The sequence below is a fragment of the Pieris napi genome, chromosome 20 (assembly GCF_905475465.1).
Source record: "Pieris napi chromosome 20, ilPieNapi1.2, whole genome shotgun sequence".
In the NCBI taxonomy this organism is placed as follows: Eukaryota; Metazoa; Arthropoda; class Insecta; order Lepidoptera; family Pieridae; genus Pieris; species Pieris napi.
In genome coordinates, this window is record NC_062253.1 from 242,121 (window position 1) to 263,862 (window position 21,742).

The following is a 21,742-nucleotide window of genomic DNA, read 5'->3' on the forward strand; positions in this document are numbered from 1 at the left end:
ATTACCAAAATAGAATTTGATAAATCAGGTCGAAGCAGGTTTGATAAATGATTAATTGGTGATTATAAAAAGTCTATTCTATTCAATGTCACACTTCCGCATCTCCTTTAAAGCATATGTCTGTTTAGGCAAGTCGAGATCAGCCTTCTGATCTTCATCTTTACCATCGCCGTAATTAAATGACACATACAAAATGCTCAGATGGAGGGGAGGTACAACCAACGAACTTACAATAAATAAATAAATCAATCAATGGCGCTACAACCTCTTTAGGTCTTGGCGTCAGATTTCTGAATCTGTTTCATGATTTTTTAAATCTAATAGGCAAGTAGATGACCAGCCTCCAGTGCCTGACACACGCCGTCGACTTTTTGGTCTAATACATGTCGGTTTCCTCACGATGTTTTCCTTCACCGTTCGAGCAAATGTTAAATGCACACATAGAAAGAAAGACCATTGGTGCACTGCCGGGGATCGAACCTACGACCTCAGGTATGAGAGTCGCACGCTGAAGCCACTAGGCCAACACTGCTCAAACTAACAACTAACTTACAACCTATATAAAATAATCTATAACATATTTATGATATATATAAATAATATATAAAATAAACAAAATGTTTATTTTTAATATGACAAGGCTTTTATGAATTAAAATGCACCGAAGTACCAGGAAAGCAGAAATGAGTAAGGTCAGCGCCTTGCTTCAACCCACAGCTGCCTACAACACATCGCTTAAGGAAACAACTATTTTAAATACTTGTGTAATGTGTGAATTTCAAAGTGTCAGCGTGACCTTCGCGATGATACAATATTATTGTATTACATAAGCATTACGCCAACATCGAAGCAACCAACAACATATTATTGTAGCGACTCAGTGGTTAGACAGGTTGAGGATCCTGCCTTTCCGAGAACCTTCCTTCTTAGTTCGACTTCCTTTAAGAGCGAACCAATTCTTAAAAGGCCGGCAACGCATTCGCGAGCCTTCTAGAATTGTGAGTGACCATGGGCTTATTACTTAACATCGGCTGAGCCCTCTATTCTGTATAAAAAAAAACACAAACAGATGGATTAAAAAGTCAGGAGCGTTTCAAAACCCAAATCTATGAATCTAATAAATAGAAAATTAAATTGTAATTTCCAATTATTTGGGGAGTTACCTTGACCGGGAAACGAACTCTGCCGTATTAATCAAAATATAAAAATATCTGAACATAAAGCAAAAAAAGTCGGAACACGAAAATTTTAAGTAGTTATGAACTAATGATGATATTAATGAAATGTGTATTTGTTAATGATACCCTAAATCCCTCGTAATCAAAAAAAAAAATTACACAAGACTTCATATTAAGGAAATCTTGCGCAAAATACTTGTCCAGATATTTATTATTGCGTGTGATGGCAATTTGGTCAGTGCTTACGAAATCAAGCTTTTACACGAATATATGAGCTTAAAGCCTAATCATTTTTGATCGTTACTAAGTCTAAATTGGTTTAATGATATTTTAACTGAGAATGCTGAGTTACATAACGTGTTACGAATCTAATTCCTTCGTCAATCAACCATGATATTACAAATATTTGAATTATATGACAAACATGAATTTTATATGATTACTAGTAGACTCGGCCAAGCGTTGCTGTGGCTAAGATTTTTGTTATATTACATAGTAGTAAACTATTCAAGAGAAAAGGCAGGAGAACACCAATCCACCATGCTTTTTTGGTGGTTATGCCATTAAATTGTAGCTTATGTGAAACGTTGGTAATTATTTGATAAGGATCAATACCTAGGTACGAATAAAGAGCCTTTTCTAGCGGTGGTATTTGTGACGTATCTTTAAAAGATAGAGACATGCTGTCGCGACATTTTTTATACATAATGATGTGTCCTGAAAAATTTTAATACATCATTTTGTTCTATCATTAATAGGTTTTTGTTTATTTTTTACACCTTGGGTTAGATTATTCAAGTTTTAGTAAGCATCCCTAATTTTTTTGAAAATGAAACGTAGCCTATGTCACTCGGGAATAGTGTAGCTTGCTAGCTTGCTAGCTAGCTTTATTTAATATCTTATATATTATTTAAATACGTGTTTTACAATTCCGAGGCATATGTGATTTGAATCTATATATTTAGCGTTATTTTTTATTCTTGCTCTGAAAGCACTTCATTAAGAAGTAACCTCATTGAAACCTATAAAATCCTTACTGGAGTTAACTCTAGCCACTATAGTATTCTAGAAATTTAGATACTCCACTATAGAATTCTAGAAATTTAGATACTACAAATACCCCAAAGAACTTTCTCCCAAGCCGAGTAGTGGCTGAATAGGCTTCCGGAAAGTGTAATTAGTGCTCCCTCTATGAACTCTTTTAAAAAGAGGTTGGATAATTTCACCAAATCTGCATATACGCGCGCATCAGATTAATAAGCTGTTTATCTACATAAAAATAATATTAAAATAAACAGTATCTTCATTGTTAGGCAAAGTGAAAAATATACATCTAATGCAATTAACAATTAACTAAATATTGCAGGAATGTATAAAATTTATAATAACAATAACTTTATTGTTACAGGTCAAAATGCAACCTTCATAGGCAATGACGAAGCCGGCCTGCGTCATGTCGATATTACACAATACTGTAAGGTAAGGGTAATTAAAAATATAAGCTACGAGCTGGCTAATCATTTAATTGTACTGAAACCATGTTTTATGAAAAAACTAATTTATTCGAAGAATATCTTCGAATAGAGTTAGTTTTCTTCATAAAATCGTCGGAAATTTATTTTATTAATTAAAATGTTTAATGTCCTCTTAATGGGAAGCTAAATAATTTAAAGATTTAATCAGGGCAGTGTTTATTTTTTAACTGAACGGTAACGGTATACATTATTAGCCAGGTCCTAGACTATAATTATTACAAACAGAAGATATCCTATAGTTATTTTCACAGATAACAAACTGATGCAACGAGAACAATAGACAACGAGGTACCATAAACTAGGTACCTCTGTACTCAATGTCCAATGAAATTAGTCATAAGGCAGACGCCCAGCAAGGCGATGAGATAGCTACCGAAACCGAAACGAAAGCCGGTAATTCCGAACCAAAACCCGGTAATACCGAAACGAAGGAGCCTAACAAACGAACAGTGTCCTTTAACAGAGACGTTCACGTTAAGAGATTTGGTGAGTGTTGAGATGTTGGGACTGACTAAATCACCAGACTAATATTATGCTCTTGTCAGAAAGATGTTAATGATATGTTATCTGTATTAATCCTCGATTAGGATAAGCTATTTAATCTGATAATAAAGAGCGCTTAAACCATTTAAAATATACATAAAATATTCTGCCTTAACCCCTAATTCCCAAACCCCAATTGGAGAAATTGTTGCTTTTCTTTAAAAAGAACTTTTCGAACCAATGCTAACTAAAATCTTAGTCCAAAGTAGTTATACGTTTATAAAGGTATTAAATATAAAGATTTACATAATTTTAACTGTAGGAAAATCACGTTTTTCTGACAAGACCCCGTCTCTACTAAAAGGACTAAACTATCACTGTTCATTGACTACTTACAAGTTAAACCAAGTCTACCCTCAACTGTAGATCGTTTTTGCATGTCTCTTACTGTCTCTTTGTACCCTTGAAAACTTCTTCAAGTTATTTACGTAGGTAGTCTAGCTCCTAAGATTTTAAAATGCAAGATAATTTCCGTTGCTGAAGAAGAATGAAGATCTTTGGACATTCCGCAAATACAATATGACAACATACCAACAAAAATGCTTACAAACATTATGATCAAATACATCATAAAAAGATTTATATGTATAAGATAAACTTGACAACTTGATTTGACAGCTCCAACGCTTAAGGGCCTGTGCAAAGTTCGTGCTTTCGTTTAGTTTAAAAACTCTCGTTTGAGCTATACATGCAAAAATTAATTGTTACTATTATATAATATATTCAATCTTACGTATTATTCGGGCTGAGGGTACTGGTATGACTGCTCTATATACAAATCAATCTCATTGAAGAATTACAATATACGAGGCTACCGTGGGAATTTATCGGGGTCAGATTAATCACGATCAGCAGGCAAAAACATCGATTGCAAAATTGGAGGAAGTCCTGTTACTGTTATTGGTGTATTGAATCATATTTAACAATTTCTATTACGTTATTATTAATCATTATTTCATAATAATACAGAAATTGACTCAGTACTAATTAAGTTCTAATATTTTCTGTTTTCACTTACTTAGTTATAAAGGAGAAATACAAAGATACTTAGCAAGTCAAGGTCGTCACGCAATAACATCAATTTGTTTCACTCTATCCATACCTTTATTTATGACACGATCATTCAATTTCTAGTTTGTTAAATCCTGTTTGTCATTAAATCATTATTAGTCCTTGATTTATTTAATGATAATATTCCCCAAATGTATTATTTCTGATAAAAAAATAATTAAAAGTTTAAAAGGAAGAAGGAGTATTCTAACAAAGCTGCTAAGTAAAAATTTGAGAATCTTTATCGTTTCAATACAAATACATTGTAAATTCTATACATAGTTTTAATTAAATTACAAATAGTACTAAGGAGATAGTACTGCCTCCGTACTATTTGAAAAAAAACATGTTATAATATGAAGGTAAAATACGATTTACAATTTATTATATAATAATAACTACTTTCAATGTTTTTACCAATAATTACGCAATTACAAACACGTCAGCAAAATTGAAGCTTCAAGCAAACATTTGTACATTATCATATAGATTATTCATAAATTAAAAGAAACAATTCAGTATAACTACACCGTTTTAAATAGGGTCTCAACTGTCACTTTCAAACACAGCGAAAATACAACCTGACAAAATTCTTCGGAGTTTCTTCCGCTCGAAAATAAGGAGAGCAAGCTCGTCCTTCTTGCTAAGAACCCAGGTTTCAGAACCACAAGTGAGCACTGTTTTATAATACGTCTTTTGATTATTCTTGGGTTAAATATCAAAGCAGACTGCGACATATAAAACTATGTTTTTGGGTCTAAAACCTGCCGGTTTCCTTGTAACTGTTAATAACGTTAATATTATCCATTAAATGTACTAATATTAGAACAGCCCGGCTTTTTAACGCACCGATATCTCCGAATGTTTCATGGCAATAAATTTCGCAAAGTAATTTGAACGTTCTTTCTGACGACTTTTAGGAGAATAATTGGTTTATTAAAAATCAAATAGAGACGCAATAGTCGATCGCAATGGCTACTGTGTAATATAAATCTTTTCTTCTATTAAGGAGTTAAACTCGAGTCAAACCATGAGTTTACAGCCATAATTCGGATGATGAGCACTTATTAAGTGGGCTGTAAAGTTTGTTGGCAAAAAAACAATTTTTTTTATAAAATATGATTTGATTATTTACGTTTGAGCGGTCATACAATTTTTCGATACCAATTTTATAATACGATTTGTCTTTAGCGTTTACTTCCTACGTCTTCAACGACCATTTTGTTTATAGTTTCATGGGGTTATAAGGTAAAATGAGTAATACAAATTTCTCTTGAGTGAATGTTGTAGCCTGCGCCTGCCATTGCCAAATGAGATTTTTTCACGGTTTAATGGCAGACGTGTTGCAATGCAAAATCTCGACAGTAGCGGATGAAGGGAAAGAGTCAAGCGTGTGTTTGGAAAAAATAATTTCTGAGAATTTTGGTTTTGCTATACCTATGTGATCTGAGGCAAAGAATATCTGGAAATATTTTGGGCATAATTTAAAACTATATGATATAAATTAAGATGTTTTAGCCTATATGTATGTTAATGTGTTTTAGTGTTAAGTAGACCCACTTTTTATTATTTAAATCAAGTTATTTTGTATGTATAATATATAAAAGTTACTTATGTTAGTCAATGTGACATGAGACCCCTAAAAGGCTGTGCAAAACCGGATCTGAGTTGCGCATGTTTATTTCGTAGAGATTGAATTAGATGAGGTTATACCCAAATATGGTATGTTTTTTAAACATGGCGCTTTCGCGTTCACTAGCTTTGCCATGCGATTACCCGCGTTATTAAATTAATATAAATAAATAAACATAATAAGAAAGCACGTTTATTTCGAATCATTACATATGTTTAATATACAGTTCAGATTTGTTATATACACATGATCGGAACCCATTCACGGGTAAAGGCCTCCTCCAGGTGTTTCCAAATATCTCTACGCGTGGCTTTCTTTCACTTCCTGCTAAAAATAACTGCATTTATTTATTCATTTACCTTTACCATTACCTTAATGTAAGATTTTAATTGAATATTATTATATTTATTTATGCATACGCCAGAAATAGTTCAACCCCCAGAAATATATAATTATAACAAATGCGACAGCGATAGTGAAATAATCTAATAAGCCTATAAATTACTACAAGTCTTTAAATAAAGTAAAAGGAAAACAGTAAAGAACAGTTAAAACGGTCATATAGGATAATTACAAACACAGATCACCTAAATGTTGTCATTGTCTTCGCAAGCAGGCAAGTTGTAAGCGGTAGTAAAAGTTATTTACTACCAAAAAGCACTCGATAAGTGTCCAGCACGAATGTTACATAATATTGGAACTCACAATTTACAACATCTTAGTAAATACGTTTAGCAATAGCTCCAGGCAGACTGATACCGGTAGTTGAGAAATGTGTGTTAAGTAGGTACTTCTATAATAGCAGAGAAAGATTAAAGAAACCAAATTACGCTAGTTGAGAGTGCGATTGTGATTTGTTTTGCTTTCCACGCGGGCCTATTATTACATCTGAAGCTTCGTGACTATGGTATAAAATAATAATCCTTTGCTAAGTTTTAATGCCATAATTGTTTTGAAACTTTTAAAGAAATATTTACTATAAATTTACAAAACAGGTTTTTACTTTACGTTAATAAAAAAATTGGTTTGTCGAGTGTTGGTCATCCACATCCTATCGATTTTATATTCAAGAAGTTAGGTCAGTGACGTGCTGTTTTCAATCATCATAATTCAAAAACATTTATAACGAAAACACGGCATATTCATGTTTGCATAAATTTGACATGAATCATTTCACAACGATTGGCGTTAATGTACTTTTAATACAACAATAAAATCCGGCTATTGGAGCTCGAAACGTGGATTAATAAAATTGGTCCAAGAGCGTTACCCTGCGGCGGTCCATTCGTTTTTACGCGTGGGGGCGGGTGATTTCAATCTGACGCTTCTCAGACATACCTAAAAAGGTTTCCGATGACGATACAGGCCGAACACACCAATAAAGGATTGGCATTGACCTGTTCGAGTCATTCTTTTATGGTCAGCTCTGACGAAAGCTCGGGTGCATTCAATTTGTAACACATTTTATTGAATATTTTATTGAGATTCATGACTATGGCTTCATCATAATTATATAATGTTGGTTTTCCTGCTAACCATTCATTTTCCACCACTTCCCGCAATTATTACAAGCATTTTTATTTTACTTTGTGGAAACAAAACATAAGTAATTGGTTTATGTAAACAAATTAATATGTCATCTCTAATTCTACCTAGGTACATGTCTGATTGCTGTAGTTTATTTACATAAAAATGGAACCGGAACTAAATAATGTTAAATTAAATCAAATATATAAAGAACGTGTGCAAACAAAAACATGAAATCTAATGTTATCTCCAAATAATTAAACTAGATGTTCTCCGTTAGCTAAACATTTGCTCTGGCCTCCATCTATTTATCATTAATTTTACATTTGTAGGCTGTAGCTCAGTCTAATGTATCGATGACATAAGCACACAGAATAATTTTGGATCTAAGTAGATCACTGGAATTTATGCGGCTAGAAGATTTAATGATGTTATTTATTTAAACTATTTTATAGTAGGTTAAAATGCAATTTATTCACGAACGTGTAACAACAATAAACCAGACTCATTTCTGAGTCTTTTGAATTGATTATTCTTAGACACTATGCTGAGCCTAAACTAACAATAATAGCGTTAATTATATTTTTTATGGCACACTAGTTACAGCCGCCTATTGGTCGGGTTGACTTCCGACATAGGACCTTGTTTCCTTTCGTCTCTTTTACGAGCCTACACCAGCTAACCTATTTGGGGTAAGCTAGTGTAGGCATTGCTTATACTTCTAAAACAATTATTGTTTAACTAAAAAACGAACACATGATCTCTGCGTGCATACCACACTATGATCGTTAGCTACTAACGAATTAGAAGCAAGGCTTACCTGAGGCTGACCTAAGGCTTTGCGGGACAGTTCCAAAATCTAAGATGCACTATCTTAGATAGATGATAATGTTACTATCAAATCAGTCAGGAAATAGTATAATATTCTACTATCAATAATAATCTCTAAACTAATAATAATGCAAATATTATAGATATAGTATAAAACATTATATGTTAGGTCCATTTTCGCGGCAAACAGTTCTATCCTTCATCGTGCTAAATGTAACCTCGCGAATACTTAAGAGGCATTATGAATTAAAGAATTATCCACATTTGGCAAACTCCTAATCTCACTAAATACAGCTTACCAATGCTAACAACAATTCAATCAAATCGAAGGTCCTTGTTTTGCATACCGTTACACTCATAAAGATAAGAATGATGTACAAAAACTGCGTAGGCGTCTTTAGTCTAGGAGATTTTCTACTAAACAGCTCGCCTTATCTCAATGGACTATGTTGTAGACATTCCTGGATCTGTTTCACTAGTTTTTTTATTTATAATGAAATAGTTCCGTATTAACAAAAATGAGTTAAAAACCAAACTATAAACTCGCTAGTTTATAATCAAAGTTAAATGTAAAAAGAGAAGAATATAAATATATCCTCCCTTTAAGGCTGGCAATGCACCTACTGAAATGAGTGACCATGGGCTGTGATGACTGCCATTTTTGGGCGTCCTGAAAGCTCGTTTCGCCACCTATCCTATAAAAAAGGACTACAAATTACCGCACCGATACACATTGAACATTAGACTATTAGACACCACGTAGCAATAATAATGAAATATTACTTGCCCACTTCGTCGTGCAGGCTCTTAGGCTATAAGTAGCGCCGCTGAAGGGCACGCGCATACATTTCAATCAACTTGCTCGCATCTTAATTGAAATATTCTCTTTAAGATTCAAGAGAATTTACTCCGCTATTTTTAACTTTAAGATTAAAAGCTACATCGATCGTATACATTGTTAATTACTAAAATGTATTTATAGCCGATTTTAAAATTAGGTTTAATATTAACTTATTTATTACGAGTCTTAAACGATTTGATATTTAATTTGGATGAAAATAATTTGGATTCTTTTACATAGTAAAAAAATATCGTATTTTAGAACATAAAAACCAATTCGAGAAATGTTTAAATGTGCTAAATTAAGATTTTAAAAGAAGAATTTCTCTCTTGTCTATGAAGTTTGACAATATAGACAATGCTTTAAAATAGATTATATCAGCGTTTGATCTTGTCTTTGAATGGATTTCATTATTTTCACGTTTATATATCAATATTTATTAAATTAATTCATAATAAAATAATTTCATATTTAAAACCCATGTGATTTAAAACGAGTTAACGAAAGATTAAGTAGCTTAAGACGTTTTAATTGATTGGCTATTTGGTCGCTTTTGACAAAGCTCATACAATTTAAAGGCTTGAGTCACTTGAGATGTTAACGGAAGCTGTCAAGGCCCAGCCCACTAAGCTGAAGTCTAATTAGCGCCTACAACAACGTACTCGTTGTATGAGGAAGATGTAGGAAGCACGTGTGCCTGCTATGACAGCGAGTAATTGATTATCCGGTGGATGCTTATTGCAAATACATTCCTATGAAAATTAACGCGGTTTTTAGTACCACGTTTTTATTTGCAAACGGACACCTGATATTAAGTTATACCGCTCATTGACACTCTCAATGCCAGAGGGATCGCGAGTACGTTGCCGGCCTTTTAAGAATTGGTTCGCTCTTTGAAGGACACTCTAAGTCGAATTGGTTCGGAAATACTTCAGTGGGCAGCTGTTTCCACGACATTGTGTTTGTTAAGATTTACGACAAATGTGGTTACAATTAAAATAATTAGGTAAAGCACTAAACCATATGCTCGGGGTTATTATCTATCGATATTTTAAAACATAGTTTCATATAAGACTGACCAATCAAAGATTACGCAGATTTTAAATATACACGAGAAATTAGATTTTTTGATTAAAACATTCGTTAGTTGATTTGCTCAATAAACAGCTCGCCCATCGCTCGAACTAAAGCAACACATATCTTGAATTGACCACAAAGAAAACAGTAGCTCGTGACGTCATCACTTCTCGCGTCTATGTTTGTTCAAGTGATGTGTATCACGCGCAAGGACATCGCTTATTCCTTCATTACTTTATACGTTAAATGGATCGTATTTACTTTATAATACCTTTCTGGCTTAACCAATCTTTATGTAACATTACTTAACTTAAAAATCTATTTTGTACTACACTTATAGAGACAAGATTACAATATTTTTAATAAAATATTAACTTTAGTCATATTGCCTATTAGTAGACATATAGGATAATTACTAAGTCAGTATTGTTAGACATTGTTATTAATCTATGCAATAGCCTATGATCAGGGTCTCAACTACTTATACTTAAATGTATTTGAATAGTAAACAATTCAACTTTTATTTCTGTTTTTTGTACCATTGACGCGATAGAGATTATGTAGGTACGTCTGTGGTTTGCACTTGTCAATAAATATCATCATTCCTATTTTAAAAATATTGCATTATGCATATTCTATAGGTCATTGTTTATCGCATCAATGGTACAAAAAAATAAACCTATCTATCTAGCAAATAATGATATAAAAGCGGTTTTTTTTTGCAATTTAAATACATTTTAGTATAAATAGATGAGACCCTGTTCCCTGAGAATAAACTAAGTTCCTTGTTCTCTCAGAATCATAAGTTTGTTATATTCAACGTGTTAATTCAAATTATCTTCTCGTCAACACACACATGAAGCCCGTGAACTGTCGATATTTTCGGCAACATTATTCACGTCATAAAATACAATTTAGTGTTTAGACCATCTTGAAGAATAAAATTGCAATTTCGTTAAGCATTTTTGGCGCTTTGAAGCTTCGCCGAAGTGAATTTATTTGACATCTTCGAAACCTAATTTATTTTGATTTAGCACTTAATGGTGACATAAAATATTAACTGCCTGAGATAAAAATTATGCATTTTTATTGAGTCTTTTAACGGCGTGTTGCTAGAAGGAAAATATCATGGGTTCACAACGTTAGGACGGGTATTGCGACTCTGGAAGCGTTGCTGCATCTGGCACAGCCCTGCGATTCTGTAACTCACTATTCGAACTCACACAATCTGAAAAGGTGGGAGCTTGTAGTTTATCGTTTATTAGAATGCCAAATCATAAAATGACTGCTTCACGACTGATTTCAGAGCGACCGCCGATGCGAAAACCGCTGTGTGAGTTCGAAAAGTGAGTTACAGAATCGCAGGGCAGGAAAAGATATGCCTCTCGAGACTGACGACCAACTTACAGTAATGTAGAGGCTCCAGAAGAAGAAGAATTGTGTGACGTTTCTGTTTGTGTTTTTAGTAGGCAAGTAGAAATATAGCATTTTGTGCTAATCAATCGCGACTATCTCGGCAGAATCAAAGAACAAGACCTACTAGACCTACTTTTAATTTTACTTTAAATGTTTTGTTATGATAGTACAATCATTACAATTAGTTTACGATCCTCCGGTCGGTACGAAACTTTGATTTGTTCCCTTTGGAGTAGAGATTCTTGGACGCTTGTGGACTTCAAGTGAAGAGGTGCTAATTAAAGATTTAAGTTGGCGCCTGGTAGATAGTACCGGCAACCCCGGAGCTGGTGCTTTCCTTGCTCTTAGAAGTATCGCAATACAGCGAGGAAACGTCAGCATTAAAGGTAGACAGGGACCAACCTTTTTAATTTTCTTTTAGTTTTATATTTATCAATATTATTTCTATGTAGGTTAGGACTATTGTAAATACTTTGACCAACGTGATGCCTTCATCCTAGCGGCGAATTGAGTCTCTCGATACTAACTCAAATGATATTTTAAATACACCTACATATATTACTCACTGAGTCAATCGTTGAACAACGCCAAAATAAATATGAAATCATTTATCTGTAATGTTCATTCACCTTTAAGGATATTGAAACAGTGTTTTAACCAAACATTTGAAGAGGAAAGATTTTATAATACGCCCGGGTTATACAAGTCAGTATTTCAAGTATTAAAAAAAAACCAGCCGTTCAGAGACAGGCCGATATTCAAGATATAATAAGAATGATCTTCCGGCCAACTCGGCACAAGTTATATCTATTGAGACTGGCCGTGTAAGCAAAAAATATACGCTGTACGCACGGTGCACTCACTATTCTAAAAAAAATTGGGTTGCGATGTGTCTTTTATCTGATTAAAATGGCATATCACGAGATCCATCCTGAAAGAAAACCATTAAGATGAAACTTTGTATGTTTCGCATACAGCCTTAATTTAGCCTTTATTAGTCATGAGTATGCTACTTTTATTTACTACTATTATTCATAATACTTGTAAGTAGCAGTAGCTTCAGAAGTTCAAATATACACATAACTTTTCACATTTCAATATTATTGGCAAAATACCTTTGACCGGTTCCACGGTTCATGTAATTTAAAAAATCATAATATTAAGTTTGATATCCAATGTAATTTGAAGTGAAAAATCTGTATTGTATTACTAATGCGCAGTTAGTAAAAATATTAAAGAATTCTCATCTTTTTATTCTCTAAGTCTACTTATACTTATTACTAGCCGTTTCGCGCCCGCTTTGCTGGACGAATTAAAATAAATTTTATGTTTCATTATTTTATTTTATTTTCATATTTTTATTATTCTTCTTTTTAACTTCCCGCTAAGAAAATTGAAATATTTCGAAAATCGGAAGCCTTCCCGAATGTTTCCGCGGTGAAGTCCGTATGGATAAATTTTCATAAAAGTAAAACAGCAATAAAAAAATGAAGGAACGTTGGAATTTAAAATAAATAAATAGCCATAAACCATCTAGGAAAAATTTTCATCGAATGGTGGTAGTTTCATGTCGATACGATCAGTGGTTTAGGCGTGATTGAGCCTCAAACGAAGACCATTTTCATTATATATATATATATACTAGCCGTTTCGCGCCCGCTTTGCTGGACGAATTAAAATAAGAAATAAATAAAATTTTATGTTTCATTATTATTTTTTTCACATTTTTATTATTCTTCTTTTTAACTTCCCGCTAAGAAAATTGAAATATTTCGAAAATCGAGTTTTTAACAGATGTTGACGTTTTGCGGTTCTAGGAGCCTTAGCCTAGCCTCTTTTGTTTTTATTAGCGGGAAAAAATTTCATAAAAGTAAAACAGAAATAAAAAAATGAAGGAACGCTGGAATTAAATTAAATAGCCATAAACCATCTAGGTTGTAGTAAAAATTTCGCATCGAATGGTGGTAGTTTCATGTCGATACGATCAGTGGTTTAAGCGTGAAAGAGCCTCAAACGAACACCATTTTCTTTTTATATATATAGATAGATTATTATTGTTCTACAGTTTCAGTTTTACTGAATTAATAAAGAGTATTTACCATGAGATACAAGATGCTGAACTAACTTTGATAATTGTAGGTACATATTATTATTAAAGTATTTTAAAGAACGTTACCGACGGTAACTAACTTAAAAATCAACCTCCTGACAGTAGGAACTAGGAACTTTGCAATTGTTGACCTAAACAATTTTGAGGACCTTGTAGCCTATCAGTTTCGTAAGCGGACATAATACCGTAAATATTTATTCTATCACCGTGAAAAACACATTTTAAATATGGCATTTCAACCCATCGGAGACTGAATTTTTTTTAAAGAATTTATGGTCTAAATTTGCGCTCCCCGTGAAATGCCAACGGATACTCTTAGTTCAATAACGCTTATCGGGGTTCAAAGAAGGAAACAGTTTCCAGATTTGTCGTAAGTCTGGGCCCCTTATATAAGCTTGTGCGAGCTAAAATATTTTGCTACGAATGTCGACATTAGACTTTGACATAGGAATTAACTGACCTTGATAAAGTCAATCAAAAAGGCATAATGTCGCAAAAAGTATAATTCAAACTAAATCCAAGTATCATCGTCCGAAGTAACGCAAAAACACTTGTTTTGACGTCTTGATTAATGCGTGGAGTGACCTAAGCATAATAACATCATGTACGTCAAATCAATTTAATTCGATAGCTAGAACTTAGCAACTGTGTCTATAACTCTATTGCTTCGTATTGCGGTTCTTGGCTAAAATATATTAGTTAATTTTTGTGAATACTCCGATGACATCTAAAAGTCCTTCAAATCAGTAAAAAATTTAATGTTGTTATCTATAAAGCTTTAATTTATGAAATCTCTCACCTATTCCTATATTTGTAGACTTATTCAATCCATATAGGCTTTTAATACAAGTGTTTCCTAGTTGTGAGCTCGAAGCTGACTTCTAATAACATTTATTACGTAGACTTTAGACTTATCTACAAAACCTGTTCGATAATATCACACTTAATAATATTTTAACCCGTTTAGTTATTAACAATCTAATGAATTTCAAATGCTTTTAATGTCTTGTGTTTAACAGCACCTTGTCCAACCTACATTTTGAGCATCTAGTTAACCATATCTTCTCAATGGTTATAACGCCATAACGTTTTTGATACCTTGGTATATTACTCCTGCTTGACTATTTCCTGAAATGTAGTAACACTAACATCTTATTTCCTTGCAGGTAAACCACGTGAGCGGAGTTCTATAGAAGCAGCACCAAGTATACGAAAAGAGCCATTTACCCACTTATCTGAAAAGGAATTGATAGAAGAGGCTAATAAAGTTATAGCGCAAGCTCAAAGTGTAACTTGTACAGCAGATAATCCTCCAGAAAAGTTCTTTTCATTACCACACAGAAGGAAATACAAAGAAGACAGATCTGGAAGAAGAAATAGTGACGACGCAACATCTGCAGATGGTATCGTTAAAACACCACTGGGTCGGTCCTCAAGTGATGTGACTTCAAAAAAGAGAAAAGAACGTACTTCACTTTCTACGCTATTCAGGCGAGGTCAAAGAACAAAAAGCCCGGATACACCTGTAGTTGTCAAAACAAAACCAATAGTTGTTGTGAAAAGAAGTAAAAGTGATGTGTCTGATTTAAAGTCTAATACAACGTTGACAAAAAATAAACCCCAACGAAAAAGATCTGGCAGTGAAACCGAAGAGTTCCTTAAGTCTCTAAGAAATAAAAAGACTCAACTATCCCCGATAATTGAAAGTTCTCCTAGAGAAGATTACTTTAAAAAGGTATCACCTTTAGATGTATTCCAAAAAAAACACCTCACTGAAACAGAAACTTGCAATTCTGAATCGGAACACTCTATAAAAGGAATTACAAAAGTAAATCCTATTGAGAAGCCACCTAGGCATAAGGCTCAAGACTATCAAGAACCGAAACCCCCCTCAAGGACAAAGCGTGAAAAGTCTAGTGAAATAGAAAAAGAATCGTCACCCCCAATCAGTGAAACTCCAAAACGTTCAGTAGAGGTAAAAAAAAATAATCTTGCTAACAATATAGAATTGTTGAAAGAGAAAGAAATTGTTAAAGACAAAATAAAAGATAGCATTAGAAAGATTGAGGAAAACGTCTATGGAACTAAGGATATGATACATAGTAGTCAACAGCCACCTAAAAAACCCCCATTAACTAGAGGGCATACTGTAGACCATATGGTTAGAATTCTCAAAGAAGATCAACAGTCCCCTCCACCAAAGTCGCATTTAATTTCACCTTCTCACGGGAGTAACGTCAATCAGCCATTTTCTTATACAAAACCTAGCACAAGTCCAGATCCCAATCTTTTTGTTAGAACAGCAAGTCCAGAGAGGGCTTTAACCCCAGTTAATAAAATGGTCGACAAAGGTGTCGTTTATGCAAAGGTCATCAAAGACCACGATGATTTGCGTTTAAATTTTCCTAAACAAACAATGTATAAGACGTACTCTCCTCCACGAGATAAATTAGGTAATTTTTCAGATGAGGACGAAGGTTTAGGATATGAAGATAGATACAAGTACAATAATAAGTTTGGAGATAATATTCTTGATTATGACTATAAAAGAGAAAATAATTTTGACAGCATCGATGGATTTAATATTAAAAAGTCGCCCATTATATCTCGATTCAGTGAATATAAATTAACGAGTTATGATGATGAGCCTACCTACGCTAACGAGGATTTCAAAAAAGAAACATTACGCGACCCTATAAATACCTTTAGAGGAAGAGCAGATGGCATGGATACCAAACCAAAAAAGCCCTTTGAAACGGATACAAAAATAGATTTAGATTTCAACGAGTTAAGTCACAGGCGACAGTTACTGGAGTCTCGTTTAAATGCCCGTAAACAAGAACGAGGACGATTACTTCCTGCAGATGAACCTGTGTTGCGTTACTTGACCGAACCAGATCCTATCTATGAAGCCGAGAAACGTATGAAACAAACAGAAAAGTACGTAAATGACACCGTAAAGTACTATCGTCATACTTTAGAGAGAGAAGGGTTTGAGAACAATGTAACAGATTATAAATTTGACACCGACAGTCAAGTAAAGTACAATACAGAATCAAGATCTTATCATAAAACTACTAAAGAAGAATTGGACAGACGTGAATTTATAGACAGCTTGGAGAAGCCGAAAAGGTTGAAAGACGAGAAGAAAGTTTTTCCACCAGAACCTGAATATGAGCCTCCAAGCTTAGAGTCTAATCCTGGGAAGCCAGTATCACCGCTTGAATATAAAGAGAAAAAGTACAAAGTTAAAAAACCATTCAATTCTAGTCACGAACATTTACATTCTGGTCAGAAATATAAAGTTAAAGACGATTGGTTCGGAAAAAGAAAAGGTCATTATTCATCTAACCCTGAAATAGCCCAAGAGCGTGAAGATGAATATGCAAATCTAAGATATAATCCAAAACAAGAAAGCTTTCATAACTCACTACGTCGAGTAAAAAACAAAGATACTACGAATTATAATAGTGTCAGACGACACGATTCTGGTGACAGTAGAGATTACTATCGTGAACAATTATCGCCGCGGCGAAATGATTTCGATAGCAGATTGGTTGATTCTGGAATCGAAAATGATTTTAGGCTAAACTCTAGCGGGGAAATTCATAAATCGAGACGTAGGATACATGAGAGCGATGATGATGTCCGCAATACATCGCTCTTTTTAGCTAGTGAGAGACAGTTTGCTGAAGATAACTATCCAGGAGAACAGATATATGCAAACAGTGACTATTTGTCAAAACGCAAATATTATAAAAATGATAGAAGATATGCAGTGGAAGGAAAAGATGACGATTCGCAATTTGATCCAAAACCAGCGAGGTACGATAAAAGTCCTAAACACGATGACAAAACTAGTGCGAAACCGCCAAAGGTGAAAAAACTTTCGGGACTTGAGAAGGTTATAATTTTTAGATACAATTTTGTTACGCTTAAATTGAATATAATCCTTTATCTTAATATTAATTGCATTATAGGTAAAACAGCTATTCTCTCGCGACTCTTCAAAGAAGAGCAAGAAAGAGAAAGAAAAGGAATTAGTCCAGAAACCTCGCACGCGGGTGCTCAAGAGCCCTGAACATCTTGCCAGACATGATTCAGACTATAGAAGGTACGTCACTTAAGCTACCTGTAAAAATTTTGTTCGTATATACTTACTTCCTTATTGTTATTAGCACAGGTTGAACTAAAGAACTCATCTGTCTCAATCAATCAATTGAATAAATAAATTAATGTTTTAAGAATTAAGGGAAACCACATCTATAGAGCGATTTTTCTGACAAAAATTAATAATTATAACTTTTAGGTACACAGATCCGGAACCCAGTGACACTGAAGTAAGAAAAAAAGACTACCGAGAAGATAGAAAATATAGGCACTCCCGAGAAGATCTAGATAGGTACCCGCGTGACGAGAAGAAAAGAGAGGAGAGTTATAAGAACACAGATGTTGAGGAAAGGTATAAACAGAATTTATGCTTAAACCAATTACTAAAATTCAATAATTACTTACATTAATATATATTGGATTAGATTTGGCAGAACACTTAAAGAAGAAAGGAGATACAAAGAAGAAAGAAGACGGCATACGTCTTCAGAACGAGAGAGTGACCACCAAAGGACGGAAAGAGAGAGTGAAAGAAGAACAACACGATCCAGGACTGCGGGGCCTTTGGACTCTCCTGCACTGGTATGTATTTATTTTAAACTAAACAAAACGAAAAGCTGTTACCACAAGTAATGGGAATACACACACACGTGTTACACACAGAGCATTCACAATATTTGTGTATTGCGTATGATCTTAATAATATAAGTGAGTTACCATTATGCAATTTTAAATATTTAACTATAATAAAAAACATCTAAATAGCATCTGTATTGCCTTTAATAAGCTCGAACCGTCTGTGTACGTACTTTTTGAATTAAAGTAAAATTAACTTAAGGACCTTATCAACTCCTACACTCTCTTCGTAACTTGCATAATTGATTCCAATATTTTCATAATTAAAAAATATCGGTCTCTGAGTGAGTGAGTGTGAGTGAAGATTAAATAACTCATAAGTATTTTTAAAGCGCAATAGAGTCGTTACAAACAAAAGCAAACGTTATGTGAACAATGACTATGCTGACCTATGCAATCATTAAATGTCGCAGTTCAGCTCTGCCCTGCACCACTCCCATCATAGCAATAATTACACGCCACAAACTAAGGTATTCTGAGATAAGGTGCGTTTCATCTAACGATAGGAAATGAAAAGATTTAATCTTTTGAAGGTTCTTAGCACACATTTCTGTTAGTTGATATTTTTTATAGAGAAGCATATCATCTTTTTTGTAGACATATGTTGTCTATGTTTGAGTCTAAGATATAGAAAAGATTCAGCCGGAAGTAAGTATCAGTAGGAAGAGGAAATTGTGTTCATTGTAGGAAAAATCCTTTGGCGCGTTATCCGCAACCCAGCGTGTTATAAAATATGATTAAGTATTAATTATAAATATACACCTAAATGATTTTCCAAATATTCGATTTTTATAAATTAATACGGAAGTCGAAAAAATATAAATTAAAATAATATGTTATATTGTTTTAAACATCTTTTTACAATTTAAATTATAGTTTTATAAACAAAACAAACCCTAAAGCATTTTCAATTCAACAGAATGGACGTGAAGTTTTAACTTGATTGTACTGTCGCGAACAATATTATGTATGTACGAGCCATTGCATTGCTTTAAATTTGGCTCACTCAAGCTTTCTCAGATTTATAAGTATAGCGATACGACTCCACAAAAGAGGGCCCCCACAATAGGAGACTTCGGAAAAAATGTTTAAAATTCCGGACTAGTTAACACTAGTAAACAAAATTTTTTTTTCGGTGTTTTACCTTTACCTTTGTACAGACATGATTATATGGTTCTTAATTATTAACAGAAATCATTGATCTGTATTTATACGGCTTTGTCTCTGGTCTTCACCCTCTGTCTTCTTTGTCGTTGAGTAGGATACGTAGAAATAAATAGTACAGAAGAACAGAGTATAGTATAGAACACTACTTACAGTCACTACTAAGGAGGTCTTCCCCTTAAATGTTAAATCACTTATTAGTCTTAAGTTAGGCTAGATCGTAATGTTAGATTATGTCTCTGTGCAGAGACAATTTATTTTAAAAAATCCGATTTAAATGTAAAAGTATTATACAATCATATATTTCAAATATATCTCTATTTAACTCTAAATGCTCAATTAAATCTTTTTTTTTATTCACGACTGTACTAATTGCAATTCTAGTGATGTCCGGACAATCCATCGATAATTCAGTGCGTGTATGTCGATGACTGATACATCACGGTTTATCGATACTTGGAACTCATTACACGCGTGTTAACATATAAATACTTCGTACGCTCGTAATTTATTTTGGGAATTAAAAAAATATGATTAATTGCTTTGAAGAATAAAAAAGTATTACCTTAATAGATTTCGAAAAGGTTTTAATGATTGGGTATAAGGACAAAAATCTCTAACTAAGACAGTATAACTAAGAAAGAGTATATTAAACTATCTTATGGAAATGAGAAATAGATAGATAAAATTAAAATGACCTCCAGCTATTTAAAAGAAAGGCCTTCAACGCATCGACTAACAAAACGGTTGTCCATAATGCGATGCGGATGCGATAGCTGTCTTTTATGGCCGTAGGCTGGTTTGAAAAAACGAGTTAACGAAATAAACCCTAGACCCTTTGATAAATAATTGTGGTTGTGTTGTAAATTAACTTTACGTCTTGTATAAGTAATTTAAATTAAATACCAAAAATAATTAATTTCTTAACAGTATGTTTAAAATAAGTAAAAATTTATTTATTATTAATTATTATAAAGAAAGGCAAGTAACATCTCCTCAATATTAAATTTTCGATCCCTCATTACCATGCCAAAAAACGACCATAACAAATTGCCAGATAAAATTAATGAGCCATAATACAGGACCACAGATTATATATAAACACCGATGACATCACTGTCAAACCGACATTGACCTTAGGGTGTTGAACCGTGATTTTGTGCTGTAGCTAATGTACGTACATAATTTGTTTAATCAGGTCCTTCAGGCGCCATTAACAACACATTTTTACGTATATAATAATAATAAACACCTCGGTTGAAAAATGGAGCCACAGATCCACTTTCCTGTAACTTGCTTATAGAGAATTCCGTCAAAATCTTGCTGTAAGTTCCACTGCTTGTTTAAAATTTAAACGACTCCAAAATGCACTAAAAGATTTTTATAACATTGTTTATATTTATTGCTATTAAGCTCTGAGAGAATCCTATTAGTTTTATTTTTTGAAGTCGTCTGTATAAAGTCTATATTATGGCTCGCACTATTAAAAAGTTCTCAGACCTCATGTACAACTCCTAACTCTTCAAGCAAATTCAAATGAGGTAAAACATTTATTCACTGTTCTTCCCTTTATAGCAACGAAATGGTTGTTAGAGAAAGTGATCAGCGATTATTTACCTAAACAGCCAGTAGAAAATCGGTTCCTTTTTCAAAATACTCTTTCTCTTCAGTCGGTAGCTCATGTTTGAGCGTCGTGGTCAACAAGGAAACATCTGGAACGGACAATCTGTTACCACCGCTCCTGTCCAGCGCCTCTCTTATCACAGTGTACAGTTTTGAGGACGATGAGTCTTTCACTTGATCGGTCCACCTGGTTGGTGAACGGCAACTTGATCTTTTGCCTTTTGTGTTACCAACCACGATCAGTTTCTCCGAGTTCTCTTCGTCTCTGCGCATTGTATGGCCGAATATAATATAATTCGTTCCCGGCATATCGAAATATAAATAAACATAGTATTGTTTATAACAAATTATATAATTTAATGTTATCTATTTCCGACTCAACACCGGCAGTTAAAAACAATTAGTCGAAACATTTTGATAAAATCTTTTGGAGGATGTGATTATTCCGTTAGTTTTTGTGCGTCTTGT

At 33.6% G+C, this 21,742-nt stretch overlaps 1 protein-coding gene across 2 annotated transcripts in view; it reads left to right on the forward strand.

Moving 5' to 3' along the window:
- The window catches only part of LOC125059496, a 45,686-nt gene that overhangs the window by 12,873 nt on the left and 11,071 nt on the right, over nt 1-21,742 (forward strand). Inside the window, exons 2-7 of one of the 2 annotated variants that reach the window (XM_047663925.1) lie at nt 2,587-2,657; nt 2,965-3,199; nt 14,908-17,645; nt 17,722-17,855; nt 18,051-18,203; nt 18,277-18,433. In XM_047663925.1, coding sequence (XP_047519881.1) covers nt 3,031-3,199; nt 14,908-17,645; nt 17,722-17,855; nt 18,051-18,203; nt 18,277-18,433 — 3,351 coding nt within the window. In that variant the 5' untranslated portion in view covers nt 2,587-2,657; nt 2,965-3,030. The remainder of the gene's footprint in view (nt 1-2,586; nt 2,658-2,964; nt 3,200-14,907; nt 17,646-17,721; nt 17,856-18,050; nt 18,204-18,276; nt 18,434-21,742) is intronic. The other variant, XM_047663926.1, reaches the window with a different exon arrangement.